Genomic DNA, 22,029 nt, shown 5'->3' on the forward strand with positions numbered 1-22,029 from the left:
CCACATCCATCAGCTCACTCACATTGTACAGCACAGTGGTCCACCCTTCCATAGTGATGCATTGGAAGACAGTCAGCACGGCAAAAAGGATGTTGTCAAACTGGGTGATCCCGTCATTGGGGCCGATCCAGTCCTTACATTCATAACCAGCCGGGCAGCCCTGCACACCACACGGGTGAGGGGGATCAAACCCCTCTAGAATACCTGCAGATGTATTTGGAGAGTGGGAGACAAACCATGCAGTGCTTAGTATGAGATGGAAATGATCCTAGGGAGCCATAAGTAAGCATTTCTCCTACTGTAGACGGATGGTTGCCCATCTTGCCTCAGACCCTCTCCCACCTTGGACTCTCTACACCCCTCAGTTTATATCCATGTGCAACTCAAAATGCTCCTAAAGAACTCTCTATCTTCTTCAGGCCTGAAGCTCTACTTTGGTCTGCACTGCTGCAGAAATTTACAGGGATGGCTCACACAGAAGATGCTGAGGTAATAGTAAATCTTATTCATTTTCCAAACCCTGGAAATTGGGATGAACCTTGGTTCTCCCAGGGTTTCTTGGGGACAGTTGTAAACAACTGGCTGCTTTATTTTCTTTTTTTTTTCTTTTTTTTATTAGGTATTTTCCTCATTTACATTTCCAGTGCTATCCCAAAAGTCCCCCATACCCACCCCCCCACTCCCCTACCCACCCACTCCTCCTTTTTGGCCCTGGCGTTCCCCTGTTCTGGGGCATATAAAGTTTGCAAGTCCAATGGGCCTCTCTTTCCAGTGATGGCTTACTAGGCCATCTTTTGATACATATGCAGCTAGAGACAAGAGCTCCGGGGTACTGGTTAGTTCATATTGTTGTTCCACCTATAGGGTTGCAGTTCCCTTTAGTTCCTTGGGTGCTTTCTCTAGCTCCTCCATTGTGCTTTATTTTCTTAACTCTTTGAATTTTTAGGCATACATTTTTTTTTACTTTATTTTAAACTAAAGGTAAAATAAAAATCATTTGGAGATTCTTTTCATAAAAGCATGGTACTTATTTAGGACTCTTTAACTTATTCTTTATTTCTCTTAACCTCCTCTCTGACTTTCATCCTATTGTACACTACTTAGCTTGGAATGAACAAAAAAAAAGATACAAATATTTGGAAATTGGGGTTTTGTGTATCCCACAATTTTCAAGGCATAACTGACAAGCCAAACTAACAGCCCCCCCCCCCCAGTTCTCTCAGGAATGTGAGATGGAGCACAAAAGGGTGCTTTCTTTGTAGCTCAACCAGAACACCAATCTGATTCTGGTCTCCAGGGTCCCACTGGTCTTTGAATCAAAGATATATTCTGTAGACTATTCAGTACAGCTTTTGGCATGCATTCTAAAAGCCCTCTATCATGGACAGAGGATCTGAGACCACCTATTTGAGCCCCTCCAACTATATACAAAGCAACATGTTTTGTAATGTAACTTTCAAGTAGATCTATCTTTAAGCTGGTTGGACCTCCAGAAGCTACAGACTAGGAAGTTTCTGACTGTAATCCTAGGGCTGAGATAGAGTATACTTTTTCAGCAGAGCTCCAAATGTCGTGAATGTATGCTTATGACTAAAGGGAAGAAGCACTGGGAGAAGAGAAGACAGAAAATCATGACCTTACCTGAATTGTTCATGAAGCACGCTCGATGCAACTTGCCACTGTAGAACTCCAAGCCAATGATAGCAAACATGAGGATGGCAAAGAAGAGCAGAAGGCCAATCTGCAGAAGAGGCACCATGGCCTTCATGATAGACTTCAGCACGATTTGCAGGCCTAGAGAGAGAGGAGCAAGTGACGCACAGACCTTGATCACTGCCTCCTGACAAGGTGGGCTCAGTTACCCTCTCCTAGTCTTCCATCAAAAACCAAACCATTAATCCTGAGATAAGTAACCAAGACAAGTCAAACTGAAGACTGCCATCATCTATGTCCCTTCTCCTATGTTTCCTTCTCACCTCTCCCTGGCCTACAAATCACCCTCCATTTCCTCTGTGATGACATATAGATTCCTTTGACAAATTCAATTCATTAGGCTGTGTTTCATACTCAGTCTAAAGTCCCTGCTGCTGTACAATCCTATAAAACAGGGGCAAAGTTGACCTTTCCTATTACTCCCTCTCAGATCCCGCCCTCCACCCACTGGAAGAGAAGCACAGTACTGATTAACAAACCGTAACCTCTGACAACACATAGAATTTTTAACCTTAGGAGACTGAAACACTTATTGCAGCAGATAACACTGCACATATGTAATAATTAAAATTATATTTGGATGCATAGGGGAAATGAATGAAAAAATGCATCCAATTAGCATTTATTTCAGTGTAATACAATAAGAATAAACTTTTCCTTTATTTTCCTTTCCTGTTTTTTGTTATCTTCCATTATTATTTAAATATGAGAAAATGTTAAATTTAAAAGCACAGTGCTATGTTCAATTGTTGCCAAGTTCAGGGTTTCCCTCCAGGAAGAACTCTTTCTCTTCCACCTGACATTGCTTTATACCCTGGATCCAATTGAGGATACTAGCCAATCAGAAAGAAGAAAGTAGGTGCTCACTAGGTATTCCTGATACCAGCTTTAAAGGCCTCAGGACACGCACAGCCCGGAGGGTCCGCAGGTCCACGTGGGTGTTGAAGTGGGTTCCCGCAGTGGCCAGGATACTGTGGAGAGAGACACAAAAGACTCAAGGTTATCACAGCCTGTCTGTCCCCTCCTGTTTCATGGGGAGTTTGGGCTATAGCAGCCTCTGCCTGGAAAGTACACAAAGCTAGTGCCAGCTGTATGTGGGCGCACCTGAGCCCAAGTGAATCACCAGTGGCGTTAAGTGGAATTAAATATAGCCATCTGGGTTTTACTTTGCAAAGGAAAAGTTACCATCATACTGGAGTCCTAGTCCCAGATCATGAGCAGAGCACATGGACACCAACGTAAGACCCACACCTGAACCAAATCTGGTCCCTCATTCTCTTCTCAACCCCTTCCTTTCCTGCTACCAGACCCTTATGCTTTCTATTTCAAGTCACATAATCCTATCTCTTGTTCTCTTTAGGGAATTTGTCTGGATTAACTTCAGTGAAGAAGTAATTTACTCTCCTCTTCCTTGACGCTCAGAATTCTTACCAAATTAATAAATTATACTGACATTCATGACTGGGAGCTATGTCCGTGGTCATTATACATTATTAATATGTTTTCTAACTGCCTCCAAACCAGACTTTGACCTGGACTGGCTTTCTGTGCTTTCATTTTTCCACCTTCTATAGTCATACCCACAAACACACACGTACTCACATCTACACATCCACAAGACTAATATTAGACTGTGTATAGCATGTGTTAAGGAGACAATGCATTGCATAGAACCTATGGACAAAGTAGATATGGTGGGGGCAAAGGCACATATGGATTTGTGAATGGTGAGGCAGAAAACGAAGTGTTAGACAAGCAAAGTTTAAGTCCTGGCCCAAAGAACTATCCACTTGATACAAATCTCTCAAACTCTAGGTGTTTGGTTTTTGTTTTTTGGTTGGTTGGGTTGTGCCTTTCATCTATAAACTAGGGAAGTACAATGGCCTAGTTTTAGATATAAAATTATACTGTGTTAAAGATAAAGAATGCCCTGGGCCAGTCATGGGGATGCATGCCTCTAATGACTACACTTATAAAGCTGAGCCAAGAGAACTGCAAGCTCAAGGCCAGCATAGGGTGCTCAGTGAGATACTATCTCAATAATAATAATAATAATAATAATAATAATAATAAAGGTACTGGCACATATAAAGTGCATAGTTGACATTGTTTCTGACACAAAGATCAATAACATTAATTTAAATTTTGCTAGCTTATTCTTTGTTTTGTGAGATAATACCTTTTATCCCTTACAGCCTCTCCAAGATTAGCCCCTCTGTTTAGAAGCACTGGGTAATGAGTCACCTGGAAAACTTCATAGTAGAAAGAATGGCCGATTTAACTATTCTTTGGGCAACCTCTCTGAAAGATTTCAAATGTAGGCAAAGCGAACCGTAAGAAAGGTCCCATGGCTCTAGGATACGGATGCAAGATCCACAGGTACTGCGGATACCAATCCAAGATGACATAATCACAGAGATGGCTGTGAACACACAACCTTGGCCCCTGACAAGCTGCCTCACTGTAGAAGAACACTCCCAACGTTAGCACTATTCAAGCATTTCACGCTGCACAGCTCATGTTAGGACAAAGAGAGGATGCTCACTCACTCTGGATTATGTTATTGGAATGGGCAGTGGAGATTGCTTTCAGCTTTAGGATTTTATACTTTGGACTGGGAGAGATGGCTCAGTATATACAATACTTGCACTGCCAATCCCCAGAACTCACATTAAGAAGCCAGGCATGGTAAAGCACACCTGTGAGACCAGCAACTATGAGATGGGAGATAGAAAGGAGGTAGATTCCGGAAAGCGCAGGGCCAGCTAGCCTGTCTCAAATAGAGAGCAGAACATGCCCTAGGACCAGTACATGGAAGTTGTCTTCTGATTTCCACACACGAGCACGGGGAAAGCTTATGCTTACACACACACAAACACACATACGCACCACATACATAAATTGGAAAGTTTCATGTAATTCTGTGCTCATACAATCTCAAATAATAAGCAAACCACTCCTACTCTCAGAAAGCACTCGTCCTAGGCAAGCTTTCCAAGTGTCCTGCATCTTTCCTGATTCCAACCCCCACCACATTTTAGCTTACAAAGTTAAAGGAGGCCATCAGGAAGGGGATGGCGTAACTTCTAAAGAGGAAAAAGAACAAAGACAAATGTAGAAAATAGAACTGAAAAACTATGACAGAAATAGACAAAAGAGAAAAGAAAGAAGTGAAAGAGAAAGACACTTGACAGATATGCGAGGGATAGAGACTGAGGGAAAGCAGGTGCATTGTTCGGCATCCCTCTTGAACAAAGGCTGGACTCAAGTCTGGGCCTCCTGTGCTGCCCAGGTGCCAGACTCTCCTTCCTGGTGTCTCACAAACATAGTGTATGGAAGCTGCTCTGCTCAGAAACTAGAGTTCTGTTTCCTAGGAGACCCAGGTACTCAGATGTTCTTTCACATCACACAAAGAGCTGCTGGAAGTGAAATTTTCCTCCCCAGGCCTGGGTATGACAGGTATGCTTTGGAACATGGAGGCAGAGGCAGAAGACATTGTTAAAAGAGAGCAAGGATACACAGTGAAAATGCAGTTGGAAGACAGGAGAACGAGACGCTAAGAGATGTAGTAAAAAAAAAATGTAGAGATGCAGGCAAGGAGGAAAATAAGAGATAAAAGCAAGTGCCGGGGAAGTGTGCAAGGAAGGTCATGTCAGAAAGGTAACATAAAAACAAAGTGAACATGAAAGACAGAGGAATGTGTTATTTATCACCGGGAACTCACATAGCCAGCCATGTGACATGGTCACTACCCCATCATCAAGTGTACTCTTGACTGAATCCATCTTGCACTCCCAACAATCAAACAGGATCTCACACAGCCTGGGTCCTCAAGCTTTTTGGTTCCTTAGAAATTTCTTTTTTTCTTCCAGTGCAGGAAGATGATCAACAGAGCTTTTAAAACATACATAGCCACTGGCTGCTTCTTAATTTCTATTGTTCACAAAGTCCTTGGGGGCGGGAGCTATAACTTGGCTCCCCTGACCATGTATTAAGATCAGAAACAATGGGATTCACAGAGGGCAAAGTGAATTGAGGAACGGGGCCCTGCTCTGGGGGCCCAACAAACCCTGTTCCCATCTCCATCAATAGTCTACATCAGAATCACCTATATCCTCAAGCCTATTCTCAGAGTTACTAAGCAGATGCTTGATGGTTTGAACCTGATCTTTGCTGACAAAAATGAATGAATTTGAACAGATCAATAACTAATAGAGGCCACAGGTATCCTCAAACTTCCTGATGAAAAGATTAGAAAAGCAAAGAAAGCTGGGATATTATTCAGTCATAGATATGTTTGAGCATCTAGGAGTGCGCCAGGAACCTATTCCCCCAACATCTAAAGTCTGATGAGGACCTTGAAATACACTCCTCAACATTGCACCAAAGTAGGACCCCACAGGAAAGGATGTCCTCTGTAGAATGATAGAGGGAGGGAGTGACAAAGAGAGGAAGATACAAAGGCCAGAAGCTTCCTCCCCAGTAAAAACCAAGTGTTGATGCATATACAGCTCAGCAAAGCTCTATCAAGTCTAATGCAGGAAGACAGGAGGTAAGAGAGGAAGGAAACGGCTCTTGACATTCAGTCCATGGAAGCAGTCACATAGAAGAATATGGACTCATGACAGAGATGTTTAGGGAGCACTGGGGTAGCAAATACAGAATATTTATCATCTGCTAGCAGCATTTTCAAATGTTATATGATTAAATCATTAAAAATCATCTAACAAGACAGTTGTCTACATTTCATTTCTGTGAGGAAGCCAGGCTTAGCAAGAGTCAAATGGTTAAAAGAAAGCCAGTTCTCTCTCCTAGTCCTGTTGTGCCCTGATGCTGTGTGAGGTTGACCTAGCACTTCTCAGCAACACTATTCCAGTGTGTTACCCAGAGTCACCATGTTCTGTCTCTGAACACATTAGTGAATCTGATTCCTTTCATCCCAAGGCCATAAACCACCAAGTAAGTTGCCATTGATCCCTTTCAGGACCATCAGAATTCTCTATGTACCTGTCTCCATGACTAGAAGACTGCCTTCATGGCAGGTAGCGTCTGCTGCAATATTTACACACACAGCACAAAATCAGAAGAAGGCCACCCAGGATAAGTTCAGTCTGAGTTAATAAAAACCTAAGCTCTCGGCTGTCCCAAGAGCTCTGTGTATATATGCTTCAAGAGCAGAGGCTCTATTTTTTTTCCATTTACTTTTCCCTTGTAAGCATTGAAAGGATGGAAAGTTCTATACAGAGGTGTACTTAATTCTTCCTATCCTCCCTAGCAGAGGACAGATGACCAGAAATATACACAGCATCTCGTATACACAGTCCAGTCTAGTAATTGCTTCAGTCTAGCTGTTGCAGCTCAGCCTCTCCTCTAATACTTTTGCTTTCAGTTGTCAGGGGCTGAGGTAATGAGCGGAGGCAGATCTGATCCTGATGATGTGACAGAAGTCTTTCTAGTCATGGCAACTGTAGAAGGACAGAGGAGACAAGGATACAAGAGATGCCCTGGACAATTAGAACTTAGCCATCTCCCAGGTCAGCCATCCACAAATCTTCACTGTTCTATTCCTTTTGACCTCAGGGAATTTTCTTAGCCTCCTTGTCAATCCAGGTCAATAGTCTCCTTTTACAGACATGTTCTGCTGTTCACTTCCATGTCTGAAAATACCCCGCAGCAGTGGGCTTATGTTTAGAATTGTCAGATAAAATATAGGTTGCTCAGTGAAATTTGAGTTTTGCTTAAAGAACTGAAATAGTTTTTAGTACAACTAAGTAAGTTTAGTGCAGTTTTTTTTAATAATGTGTGGGATATTCATTATCTATCTAAAATCTGGCATTTAAATTAAACAGTGCTGGGGTGTGAATGTGAAATGTGCCCCCCCATAGATTCATGTGTTTGAACACCTGGTGCCTAGCTAGTGGCATGTTTGGGGAGGGTATAAAAACTTTAGGAGGTTGAGCATCATTGGAGGAAGTGGCTCAGAGAAGGCAGAGCTTGGTGCTTCATAGCCCACTCCAACTTTCTACCCTCTGTCTATTTCCTCAACACAGATGTAGTGTGACCCTATGTCTTACATTTCTGCCGCCATATCTTCCTCACCATGATGACCTGCATTGCTTCTTAAAATACAAGGTGAAATAAACCTGTTTCCTCGAGTTACTTCTCATTAGGTACTGACTGAGTCACAGTCATCAAAAAAATAACTAATACAACTGAGCGGCCTACATTTCTATTTGCAAAGTCTACATATTACACTCAGGTGGTGGTCAAGTTTTGATCTGGAATTCCCTCAAGGCCCGTGTGTTAAAAGGTTTGGCTACTGTCTCATAGAAATCCTAGGTAGAGCCACTGGGAGATCTGAGGCTACTGATGGTGTGCCTTCAAAGGGAATTGTAGAGCCTGGGCCTCGTTACTATTTTACTTTTCATTCACCATGAAATGAACATCTTGTTCCACCATATATGTATGTAGGTATATAGGTGTACACACACACACACACACACACACACACACACACACACGCGCGCGCGCGCGCGCGCGTGCTCAGGAGCATTATAGTCTCATTCAGTGCCCAAAAGCAATGAGTCCAGCTAATCATGACACATTGGGAGCCAGACATTACTGTGTAGAGAGCTCTACTGTTAGTTGTTGCCTAACCCTCAGCAAATCTGCAAGTTCTCTTTGGAGAATAGACAGAAGCCAGGGGTCTTTAACATTAGGCGTAGGCTTGCCACCCACCCTCTAAAAATCACCTGTCTGCTTCTGCGCATCACTTTTTAAAGGTGTGTTGTTCATGAGAGGGTGACTAATATTAGTCAAAATGTGTCAAGTGTTTAACCAGCCCACATTATAAGGAGACCAGAATTCAGAAAGGGATCTAATTCAAGTTGGATGTCCAGCAGAGTTGAACCAAGGTATTATTACTGTGGTCAGTCCACATATCCCATGGTTTGGGTCCATTTTTTTTTAGACATATTCTATGATCCACGATGGACCCATTGGTCTTTCATTTCTCTTCATTTCTCATAGAGCTGTACCTCCATAAAGGTACCAATTTTTACCATGCATTTTCTTTAAAATTTGTGTCTTGCATTTGCCTCTTGCTCTCCAGCCTTTTTCCTGCTTGGACCACCTCTTCTTTCCCTTGCTTTCTCAATCAAAACAGAATGTTTCAGACCTCATATTCTGGCCCAAATTCTACACTTCTGCTTTAGGGAAAGAGTAAAGCACATGCTCTCTGATCAACTTTCAACTCTAATCCTAGCCCAAGCCTTCAAACTTACAGAATTGTCACTCCAAGACAATAATGTTCTTACATATAAAAGGAAAAAGGCCTTGTAAGGAAGGTTATGGAATTTAAAAACTAATGCTTGTAAATTTCTTTGCATAGTACTGATTTACCACATTGATTCCTGGTCACAAGCAATAGAAATAAATTTTAGCTATCTTAAAGGTAAAATAGTTTAAGATTATCCCATCCCCACCAAACAGGTCCAACATATTTTGAGAACATACTAGGAAGTCACAGAATTAGAAGAATATCAGAAAACTAGTCTGAGAAATTCAGAAAGCAGGCATCTTGGTGTACTAGGGATAGCCAGGTCCTAATCTAAGGAACCTAAGAATGTCATCTGCTACAAATAAGACAGTTTTAATCAAAAGATGGCCTAGTCAGCCATCATTGGAAAGAGAGGCCCATTGGACACGCAAACTTTATATGCCCCAGTACAGGGGAACACCAGGGCCAAAAAATGGGAATGGGTGGGTAGGGAAGTGGTGGGGAGGGTATGGGGGACTTTTGGGATAGCATTGGAAATGTAATTGAGGAAAATACATAATAAAAAAATATTTTAAAAAAAGACAGTTTTACTCAGAGTTAAATATCTTGATACAGAGGGATTGTTCTGGAATATACAATGTTTGTAAATGCTAAGGTTCTTCTAAGAAAATGGCAAAGGAAGAATTGTCTAGGGACAAGATGGCAATGGAAGAACTGAAACAAGGTGCTGTCCATGCTGCTAGTTTTGAAGATGGAGGAAGGTCCCAAAGAACAGGAGAACTATAGCCCCAGAAGCAGCAGAAGATGAAGGAATGGAGTCTCTTTTTTAAGCAGCATGACCCAATGAACACAACGTAGCTGCACTTGGATAGCCTTTTAGTGTTTCCAAGGTGAACAAGACTCCTGCAAGAGTGTACACAAAGTAGACTCCTCACTGGGAGATAAGAGCCAAATAAATAAGAAAACAAATAATAATTTTTAAAACCAGTGTCTTTACAGCCTGACACATGCAAAGCATCTGATAAGTTGGTATTGCAGGTAAGGAAGAGAAAGGCAATTATCTGTTTCCTATTAAATGAGGTGAACACAAAGACAGGCCCCTCAGGCCCCTCAGGCCCCTCAGGCCCCTCAGGCCCCTTCTAGTTCTGTCACTTGAGTCAAGTGGCACTAGCCTCTGCAGCTTACAACTATGCTCAGTATCCAGACAGCTGTTCAACATTGAATATTCAGCTACTCAGTCCCCGAGTCCCTGAACACCCAGGCATGCTTTGTTTACATGTCTTCAAGAACTCTAATGAATGATAAATTGTTGGGTCCTTATAACTCGATTCAGAGCCAAACTCTTTTATGGCAGGAGCTGCCTTTCTGCTTCTATCCACTATAGGTTATTTCTCTAGCAATAGGAACAGTGGAGCCCAAGAAAAGCCCCATCTTAAGGCTCATGGACATTGATACAGTCTCTCTGGAGCAGAAAAACTAGACACATGCCCAGGAGATGTGTCTACGTGTCTGTGGCACTTACATAACAATCAGAGATCCAAACCAAGGGCACTTTAACCACACATGTAAATCATTATGATCCATCAAAAATCCATTGAATTACACATAATGTTATGCTCTTCATTTCCTTTAAATACATTATGGGAATGTGATTTGATTTGGAAATCAATTTCTAGAGAATTTATTTCATTTTATTGTTATAAAAAAAGGAGAAAAAAAGGTTTCGTTTATTAAATTGTTCACATAGAAACTATTCAAAAGAAAAAAAATCAACTTGACCAAAATATATTAGAGGAAAACCAAGGAAGCTGAGAATGAGAAAATCATCTGACTGCCTAACTCCCAGTACCTGTAAGCAGCCTCCTTCTCCCCTCATCCCACTGGCTATGCTGTAGTTCTTTGATACCACTAGGGTTAGCTCTATCTCAAAGCCCCAAACCCAGGCTGTAGTCATCGGAGGCTTACTGAGCACACATGTGGCATTCCCACAGAGGCCAAGATGGAGGAGGTAGCTATCCTTATCACACTTAGTGTAAGATAGAGTTAACGTAGTGTAAGATACAGTTAAAGTAAGTAAAAAGGTCAAAGGGGACCTATGAGTAGGGCAGAGGAAACAAGAAGGGGATAAACTCTTCAACACAGAAGAGGCATGCACAGAAGGAGCAGCGAGGAAGACAGGAGATCATCATGTTTAAGATATTAAAACCAGAGAGGTGTGGCTAGAACCTGGTAAGGCAGGAAGAGTGGAGAATGAATCTGCAGAACTCAAAAACATCACAGGCAAGGAAGACCTCATAGAATGTGTTGGTTTGGATGGAGCCTTGAAGAATGTTCAAGAGCTTTGGTTGATAGTCTTAAATGTGTCAGTGGTACATCAGCTAGTCACAACACCACTTTGTGTTCTAAGGAGTCTTCCTGCCTGCAGGTATCTCACTTTCTCTTTAACCCTTGGACTTGGTCTCTATACCTGAATTAATTCTTCTCTGGTAGGAGGGCTATCCTGTGGTCATGTCTTGTACTGGGCTCCAGACTTGCTATGGATAAATCCAGATCAAGCTTAACAAGCTTTCTATTGGCATAGGCAGTAGTTGGTTTAGAAATGGTCAGCTGATAGAACTCATGCCACCGATCTATAAAGAAATAATAGTCTTCAGGACTTCAACTGACCTGTGTTATAGAACAAAGGAAAAGTATAGTACATACATACATGTGAGATTTCTTTTTCAGACCTTTTGATCACAGCAAAGCAGGAAGTGTGTTTTATAATAAGGACAGGTTGATATAAAATAATATTTATCCCATCTGTGCCAGACTTGCATTTTTTTCTCTTCAATACTTCCTTTCTTATGTTCAATGCTGGTTGCAAACAAGTTCATTTCATGACCCTCTAGTGAAAGTTACCCACAGTAGCCCTAACCACCTCCACTGACCCCCACACACATATACACAAATTCTTTCTAAGGATACTGCTCTGAAAAGGCAGATGGATCAATGTGAGAGGCTGATTTAACATAACATGAGCCTCTTGATGTTTCTCCTAATCAAAAAATAGTTTGCATTGAAAGTCTTTACTATGGTGTTTCAAGAACTGGAGACATAGCATTACAGAAAGAAACTTCTTCCCCATTTAGGTCCCTGAAATGAAATAGGTAATGAAAGACAAAACACAGAGAAACACACACACACACACACACACACACACACACACACGAAAACTATCATCAAAGAATGGTATCTGCTTCTGGTTTGGTTTTATGTTCTTTGTGGGTTTTTTTTTCTATTTCTTGGTCTGTTCTACAGACAATAAGTTATAGCCAAGGGGGCCTAAAATTTCTTGGGAGGATAGGAAGGCAGGCAGGGTCAGCTTGCCCTTTCTATTAAGGAAAGACTATGCCATTTACAAGAGGAACAAGTGCCTCTGACTCCAACAAAGTGGGAAAATACTCATGGAATAGAAAATGTGGTTCCCTGGTCAAATTTCAAAAGAAACATAGTGGGTAATACTAAAATACACCTTTGATGAAAAAGAAAAGTCCTGACATAAACCTCTGCCTTTCCTTGTCCATCGAAAGAAAGCTCAACAGTCAAACCCACATCACACAGATGTCAGATGTGCTGACATTTAGAGACAGTTCACTCTTGGTAGTGGAAAGCTGACCTTTGCACTGTAGGACATTTAGCAGCATCCCTAGCCTGTAGCCACTAACTACCGGTAGCAGCCCACCTTCCACCAGCCACGACAAAATGTCTCCAGATATTGTCAAATGTCTACCCTGGAAGAGGGCCACTGAACAGGAAGAACTCTGACAATCCTCATGAGCAGGAGAAATAGCTAACTAACTAGCTAACTAAAGGCGAGTGGCACCCGTTTCTCACAAGGCCCTTGGGAGGAAGCACATAGTCCAGCCAATCAGAAATGAGAGGTTGTTTGCATAATCCCAGCCCTAAATTTTAACTTTGAAGGACCATTAAGTTTTGAGGGAGGAATGCCCCACTACCCTTAAATCCCTTTAAAATGTCCTAAATACATCCTGTGAAGTGCTACAAGCTGGACCCCTTATGAAAGAGACATTCTCCTTCCAATGCTAGAAAAGTACAAAGAATATTTATATTTGTCTAACTTACCATAAGGGAAATAGGAATCAAAGTCCTACTAATGGTCCTGAGTTCTGTATTCTGGGGGATAAAGTATTCACCCAGACCTAGAAAATGAAAATACCAAAGGAAGAAGAGAGATCCTAATTGGCATGCAGGTGCCAGAAAGGATGACAAAAACAGAAAGAAAGTTGTCTCATTGCTTCACAGTTCACACCGACATCACCCATAGGGGAGCCATTATCCCCATTTCCTACATCTGAGAATTAGTGCTCAGAGAGAGAAACTGCCTAGACCAAGGCCACTGCAATAGTCAAATTGAGACTCAAACGCACACATTTGGAATCTAACTCTAGTGCTTTTGGTAGCTACAAAAAGATAATGACTAATAGCTAGAAACATGCCCCAGAGGTACACATATGTGACAACCGCTCTCTAGGATGCTTACAGAGCTGCCTCCCTGCAGAGTCTTGTGGTGCCCAGTGATTGCAACATCATATGGAGGTGACCAGAACTGTGCTTCAGAGAGCTAAGAGTGAAGGAGAATGGCTGCAGAGGGGAAATCCCACAATATAAGATCTCACTAACATAAATACATGTTCTTTGGGTTGTCTTTCCAGTGGTGGCAAGAGAGTTCTGTTGATCCTCCACCTACACACTTTCTGTTACTAGGGTCCCTTCCAGATCTGCTACAAGCATTTGTGAGATGGCTAACCAGGCACAGAGCAGCACCCAGCCAAGGACAAAAGCTTGGCTAATAATAATCCCAGTGACAGCCAAGTTTTCAACACTGGCTTTGCTAGCATGTGTTAGTGAACTCCAAAGTCAGACGCCAGGGACTAGCTATGTAACCCGACAGAGCCCTTCAGTGTGGCTACCTGCTGCCACATTGCCAGAACCTTCTTCTTTACCCAATTCCTCTCTAAGTTTTCCTCAAACTGTAACATTCTCATGTAATATTGCTAGTCTCAGTAGGTTGAGGAACAAGCAGTTCCTTCCCTGGGATATTTAGACATGGGTGATAGAGCTCAGCTATCACTTCTGCAGCAATTAAAGCCATATAAAACAAAAGCCTGAGAGCTGTAGCCAGCCATGATCTCACTAAGAGAGCAAAACTAGTTACAGTGAGAGAGAAAACAAATGATCCCGAAGAGAAGAGAAGAAAAGAGCACAAACAGATTTCTGCAGGAATTGAGTTTGTGCTTGTAGTTTGTAGGGTTCCTGATATTTCCTGGTGTTTCTGTAACATGGCAGTTCTGTGAAACATGTCCTTTCTGCTCAGAACGGTCCAAGGCAGGTTCCCATCACAATAGCATCACAATAACTGCCCATTTTTTTTCTGTCTGGACATTACTATCTGGGGAAGAAACCAAAATCAATGTTGGTATGACTGGTTTAGCCACACCTAAAAGAGACATGAGATTCAGAAGACAACAAAGAGAAACACAGAAGCATGCCTTGGCTTGGAGTTAATGTGCCAGTTACAGAGCATGATGCTTTTGTAAATGGCTGGATTCCTTAGACACTGAAACGATGCTTCTTCCTCTTCAACAGCCAAGAGACTCAAGACATATTCATTCATGACTCCAAGAAATGGCAGAAAGACCTCTTCTTAAAACATCAACCTCCCCTCCTCCCCCCAAGAAGGTCAACATTGCCTGGGCAGTGGGGGACTCTGTCACCACTGTAATGCAAGCACACTTGACAACAAAGGCCAGCTGAAGACCATCAGGCAGTTTCCTGGTTCACATGACCTTCACCCAGACAGGTGCCATCACCCCCATTTCACATGCTGACCCAAGGAATCTTTCAAGGTGGAGGGGAAACATGATTAAAACTAAGAAGTCTACCTGCTCACCATACCATGAGATATGCTGTTCTTTTTTTCTTCCCCTAGATGGGAATTACTTGGCTTAAAGAATCTATTTGAATTCATAAAACCCTCTCAAATCAATGAATCTTTCCAACAAATCATAGATCCATAAATTTTAGGAAAAAATGTGTTTGTCCATTGTTCTTCATCCCTGGCTTTGCTTACAATGCGTGGGAGCTGGATCTGTAGGACAGGTATATGCCATTTTTCTTCCAGAATGACAAGTATGTGGGAAAAAGAAAACTAGATAAAATTTCTCATGGTTGCAGAGAAGCCAAGCCCATAATTACAGGTTTGATGAAGAGGCGGCCATAAACCTACTATAAAATACCAACTGTCTGTAAAACCCCAAGTGAACTAGAGCTTTTTGTCAGAGAAAACAAAATGCTTTTTACTTTTAAGAGTCATTAAGCCAAAATTCATTCAAGTAGTTCTGAGTCATATCACATCCCATACCACCTATTTGGAATATAATAAAAATAGCAGCAATTTTAATAATTAACAAGAATTGTGTCTCTATACAGGAACCGCTTGCTACACAAGTCTATTTGATGGTGGCATATCAGCACAAACAGTATAAGTGGCTTTAATTGTATTTTCATTGTGGATAAATAAAGTGCTGAGCTGTTAGCAAAATCCACAGGTTAGGTAAGCGCACAACTAAGTGGTGTGGGCATTTTCTGAGAGAGTGCTCTAATGATACAGTGCATTCATTAATCATGGAGTCTAGACAAAGAAACTGCTGCCCCTTGTAGATGTCTTGGCACTGGTGTCTAAGTTTAAACTAGTGACAAAGCTTTCTCCCTTCTGCTCTGAAAGTATTTTTACCTTCCCAGCTATGCAAATTAGGCATGACCTCTGAGCATGAAAGAAACCAGGCTGAGCCCAATTAATATTTTATGAAAAAAAATGAAAATAGTGTAACTGGCAACCCTAATACTAAACTTCATATGCTCTGCAGGTGTCCCTGTAGATAGAGAGCCGTGGCATGTTTCTGTGTCGTTATAATTTCTCTAAAGATTTATTTGTTTATTTTAATTTTATGTACATGAGTGTTTTGCTTGTACCCTGTATGTAAATGTACCATATGGATGTGTGATGACCACAGTGGTCAGAAGAGGCATCAGATACCCAGGGAACTGGAGTTACAGATAGCTGTGATAGTTACAGATAGTTATACCATGTGAGTGTTGGGAACTGAACCCAAGTCCTGTTCAAGAGCAGCAATTGGTCTTGACCTCTGAGATATCTCTCCAACTCTCTTTTGTGTATAATATAATATCTAAAAGGTCAAGATATAGAAACGTCACAAAATAAATATAGAATGTTTAGTGGTTACCTTTGAAATTTTCCATAGCCAAAGAAATTCAAATTAATAACTGACATGTCCATCATATTGCTACTACTGGAAGGTTAATAAGCTGGTACCATCACTTGGCAAAATATGGAACAATACACACTTAAGAAAGGATTCTGAAATTGTCTACTTTCTTTGAGAGTTTCAAATTATTTGAAGTATACACTCTAAAATTGAAGACAATTTTAGGTAAAATGCTTTTTATAAAATGTTTATATACAATGCTTTACATACATGTACCTAAAGTATAGATATTTAAGCAGTATCAATAATTGTAAGTGACCTAAAAGCCATCTACCACTTAAGAAAACAACCTAATTAAAAATGGCCCCATGTGGATCTCATGAAACTGAAAAGCTTCTGTAAGGCAAAGGACATAGTCAATAAGACAAATCAGCAACCTACAGATTGGGAAAGAACCTTCACTAACCCCACATCCAATCGAGGGCTAACATCCAAAATATATAAAGAGCTCAAGAAATTAATCACCAAAAAACCAAACAACCCAATCAAAAAATAGGGTATAGAAGTAAAGCTGAAAATTCACAACTGAGGGATCTCGAATGGCTGAGAGCACCTAAAGAAATGTTCAAAGTCCTTAGTGATCAGAGAAATGTAAATCAAAATGACCCCGAAATTCCACCTAACATCAGTCAAAATGGCTAAAATCAAATCCTCAGATGACAGCACATGCTGACGAGGATGTGCAGAAAGAGGAACGAACACTCCTCCATTGCTGGTGGGATTGAAAACTGGTACAACCACTCTGGAAATCAGTCTGGAGGTTCCTCAGAAAATTGGAAATAGATCTGCATGAAGACCCAGCTATACCACTCTTGGGAATATTCCAAAAAGATGCTCCACCATGCCACAGGGGCATGTGTTCCATTATGTTCATAGTGGCCTTATTTGTGATAGCCAGAAGCTAGAAACAACCCAGGTGTCCCACAACAGAAGAATGGATACAGAAAATGTGCTTCATGTACTCAATGGAATAATATTCAGCTATTAAGAACAAGGGCACGATAAATTTTGTAGGCAAATGGATGGAATTAGAAAATATCATCTTGAACAAGGTAACTCAGACCCAAAAGGACATTCATGATATGTACTCATTAATAAGTGGCTATTAGCAAAAAAAAAAAAAAAATACAGAAGACCCAAGATTCAGTTCACAGAACTCAAAAAGGTCAAGTGCCCAAGTGAGGATGCCTCACTCCCATTTGGGAGAGAGAAGAAAGCTATCACAAGTGGAGAGGGAAGGAGGGACCTGGGAAGGAAAGGAAAGTGGATTGGATGGGGGGAAGCTGGGGGGGGGAACCCTGATTTAGTATTGGGTGAGGAAAAAGGACTGAAGCCCTGAGGGCCAGCAGAAAGAATGCAAACAGGCAACCTTGGGAGATAGAAGGTTGGGGGGACCCTCCAGAATGCACCAGAGACCTAGGAGGTGAGAGACTCTCAGAACTCAAAGGAAGGGACCTTAGATAAAATGCCAGACAGTAGGGAGAGAGAACTTATAGAGCCCACCTACAACAGGAAGACAGGGCATCAAGTGAGGGATGGGGTTGCCATCCTACAGTCACATCTCTGACCCATAATTGTTCCTGTCTGAAAGAATTACAGGGATGGAAATGAAGAGAAGCCTGAGGAAAAGAAGGTCCAGTGACAGGCCCAAAGTGGAATGCAGTTCAAGGGGAGGTCTCAAGGCCTGACACTATTACTGAGGCTATGGAGCACTCACAAAAAGGGACCTAGCATGACTGCCCTCCAAAAGACCCAACAAGCAGCTGAAAGAATCAGATACAGATATTTGCACCCAACCAATGGACAGAAGCAGCTGTCAACTCTTGTTGAATTAGGGAAGGCTGAAAGAAGCTGAGGAAAAGGGTGATCCTGCTGAAGGACCAGAAGTCTCAATTAACCTGGACCCCAAGATCTCTCAGATACTGGAACACCAACCAAGCAGCATACACCAGCTGATATGAGGCCCCAACACACATACAGTAGAGGACTCCTGGGTCTGGGTTCATTCAGAGATGAGGCACCTAACCCTCAAGAGACTAGAGGCCCCAGGGAGTATAGAGGTCAGGTGGGGTGGGGGGTGGCGGCATCCTTGTGAAGACTGGGGGTTTGGGGAGGATGTATGGGATGTGGAACAGTCAGAGGATTATGGGGGGGATAAAATATAGAGTGTGAAAAGATTAATTAATTAATGAATTAATAAAAAAACTGGCCCCATGTAGTGAGAAGTCACTTCAATACAGAAAGACATATAAAACAAAGACACACATGAAAGATACATTTCAAATCATCAGGGAAACACAAGCTGTAACTTAAACCAGCGTTGACTCTACACCTATTCAAGGGCTGAGCCAAAAGTCCAAACAACCATCCAAAGCCTGATAATGCTGAACATGGTGAAGAATGGGGACAGGGGAACAACTGGAAATCCCATATTCTGCTGGAAATGCAAACGAGCACAGCCATTTGGAAAACAGCAGAGCTGTTCTTTATGGAGTCATACACACGCCGGCCATTGTAGTCAGCAATGGGCAGTTATTGGTCACACCTCTCTCTACCTATAGCTACCCAGGGTGTACCCAATCCAAACAATACAAAACTGGTAAATCAATAAATTGTACCACAACTTGGTTGTCCACAGAACAGGGCACTGGAAGCAATAGAAAGGAATGCATACTGATGTGTGCACCAAGCAGGGTCGCATCTCAGAAGCACTATGCCTTAGTCTGAAGGCTGTGCTCTGATTTCATTTAAATGGAAACGCTGTGTCTAGGGGGAAAAGCAGTTCAGTAGTTTTTCAGACACCGAGGAAGAAAACAATGGACAAGAAAGGAGCTCAGGGTACTTGGCAGGGTGGGTGTGTGCGTGCGCAGAAATACTCTGTGTATAGTCAACCACACATTACTGCCAAAATATATTCAGGTATATTTCTAAAAAGAGAGAAAAGAAAGCATAGATTTTGCTGTCTACGTGTAAACTAGTCTTGAAAAGATTCAGTCAGGTTTGGTTCTAATTGTGATACAATATATATATATATATATTGTTCTATAGAACATAAAATTCGTAGCTTTGAACATTTTCAGATACTACTGCTGCACCACTAAAGATATTAATGTATATTATAACTATAACATGTAATGTACAATGTATATTAACCATAATCCTCACCCATCTCCAGGACTTTTTCCTCTTCCAAATCAGAGGTCCTGTACTCACTAAACCAATCTCTCTCCTGTCCTGCCAGCTCCTGGCAGCCATCTTCAACTTGCACTCATTGCAGGTACATGATATGAGTGAAATTATACAGCTTTTGTCACGCTGTCTGCTTTATGCCACTCAGCATGACATCTTCAAGGTTCATCTATGTCATAGTGAATGCCAGGACTGCATTCCTTTGTAAGACTATCTATCTATCTATCTATCTATCTATCTATCTATCTATCTATCTATCTATCTATCTACACACATACATAATATATACATTATATGCATATACATGTGGCCTCTTCATCAGTCCCTCAGTTGCATTTTGTTTGCTTTTACCTTTTGGATATTGTGCATCGTGCTACTATGAATGATGTCCACAATCTGTGCTGATTCTTGCTTTTAATTTCACTGGGTGTAAGCCCAAAAGTGGAACTGCTGGATCTAATGGTAAATTCTGCATTGAATTTTGAAAGGAACCATATATCATCAGTTCACCACGAAGTGGAATACTACATAGCCTTTAAAGTGTTATTGCTAGGGGCTAGAGAGATGTCACAGTAGTTAAGAGCATGTATGTTCTAACATGAGAGCGAGGTTCTTCTAGAATCCACATGGTAGCTTACAAACATCCATAACCCCTGTTCCAGAGGATTCAGGGCTCTCCTCAGGCCTCTAAGGATGCATATGCAAGCAAAACATTCAGGCACATAAAATAAAATTTATAATCATTTTCATTTAAAAATATTATGTCTATAGAACATTTAATAACATAGTAAATTATGCATAAAGCCTTACAGAAGAAAATCAGAGCCGGGCGTGGTGGCGCACGCCTTTAATCCCAGCACTCGGGAGGCAGAGGCAGGCGGATTTCTGAGTTCGAGGCCAGCCTGGTCTACANCAGAGGCAGGCGGATTTCTGAGTTCGAGGCCAGCCTGGTCTACAAAGTGAGTGCCAGGACAGCCAGGGCTACATAGAGAAACCCTGTCTCGAAAAAACCAAAAAAAAAAAAAAAAAAGAAAATCAGAGTAATTTTGAGGGGTAAGTATTTTACCTTCAATATAAATTCTACAATGTGAAATGTATAAGAAGGGGAAAAGACATGAAGGAAATACACTAAATGCTAGCAGTTGTTATCTTTAGGCAGTGAGGTTGCTGTTCAACAATCTCCCTATTTCTAGATGTTTTCTGTGGTTTCAGTTAATAAATTTTGAAAACATTCAATGAAAAATTATAAAAATAAACTGTTTATAAACTTTAAATTATACAACATTCTAAGTAGATAATGAAATTTCAAACTACTGCCCCCTCTCCCCATCAGAATATAGCATATGACCCTTTGTCAAGCATATCCACCCAGTAGGCGCTAACTGCCCATTGGTTCCATGGGAGCTGTCTGCCCATTGGTTCCATGGGAGCTGTCTGCGTCATCATACTGACTGCTGTGCTGCTGCTGCAGTATACTTAATCATGGCCCCAAAGCACAAAGGTAGTTATTTAAAAACCTGAATATCTATAAGAGAAACATTAATCTGTTCCTTTAGGCAAAAAGGATAAAACATAACAAGCCACTTTGAGAGGGAGGTTATATTGCCATGGGCATTGCTATATGCTGCTGTTAATTATCACTGCCCATCTCTTAGTGTCCATCATTTGTAACTTTTATCATCCATATGCACACATGGGAGAAGCAGTAAACCTCTGGCTTGACAGTCTCGAGTACCCACTAAAGACTGTGACGGTAGCCCAGTGAATAAGGAGTACTGTTCTTTCCTAATGCTTGTTTGTATTTTCCAGGGTTGTTTTTATAAGACTATCTTTCGTCGGGTGCCTTGCCAGTGGAGTCTCTGGACACCCGCAAGGACCCACACAGGACTCCCCATGGGATCCTAAGACCTCTGGTGAGTGGAACACAGCATCTGCTCCAATCCAATCCTGTGGAACCTGAGACTGCATTAACTAGGGAAGCAGGCAACCCGGCCTGAGGTGGGGCACAAGTCCCTTCCAGTCCACTCGAGCACCAGGGTGCCTTGCCAGAGGAGTCTCCGGACACCCGAAAGGACCCACACAGGATTCCCCACGGGATCCTAAGACCTTTGGTGAGTGGAACACAGCTTCTGCTCCAATCCAATTGAGTGGGACCTGAGACTGCATTAACTAGGGAAGCAGGCAACCCAGCCTCTGCTGGGGCACAAGTCCCTTCTGGTCCACTCGAGCACCGGAGTGCCTTGCCAGTGGAGTCTGTGGACACCCGCAAGGACCCACACAGGATTCCCCACGGGATCCTAAGACCTTTGGTGAGTGGAACACAACTTCTGCCAGGAGGCAGGTTCGAACACCAGATATCTGGGCACCTTCCCTGCAAGAATAGAGCTTGCCTGCAGAGAATACTCTGACCACTGAAACTAAGGAGAGAGCCAGCCTCCCAGGTCTGCTGATAGAGGCTAACAGAGTCACCTGAGGAACAAGCTCTAACCAGAGACAACT

General features: G+C 42.0%; 1 protein-coding gene across 9 annotated transcripts in view; it reads right to left on the reverse strand.

Annotated features, from left to right (window-relative positions):
- The window catches only part of Cacna1e (calcium voltage-gated channel subunit alpha1 E), a 486,129-nt gene that overhangs the window by 234,469 nt on the left and 229,631 nt on the right, over nt 1-22,029 (reverse strand). For all 9 annotated transcript variants that reach the window (XM_029476855.1, XM_029476841.1, XM_029476834.1 and 6 more), the window contains 3 exons: nt 2,581-2,684; nt 1,642-1,794; nt 23-204 (listed from right to left, as the gene is read on the reverse strand). In XM_029476855.1, the coding sequence (XP_029332715.1) occupies nt 23-204; nt 1,642-1,794; nt 2,581-2,684 (439 nt within the window). The remainder of the gene's footprint in view (nt 1-22; nt 205-1,641; nt 1,795-2,580; nt 2,685-22,029) is intronic.

This window comes from Mus caroli, chromosome 1 (genome assembly GCF_900094665.2).
Source record: "Mus caroli chromosome 1, CAROLI_EIJ_v1.1, whole genome shotgun sequence".
Classification (NCBI taxonomy): domain Eukaryota; kingdom Metazoa; phylum Chordata; class Mammalia; order Rodentia; family Muridae; genus Mus; species Mus caroli.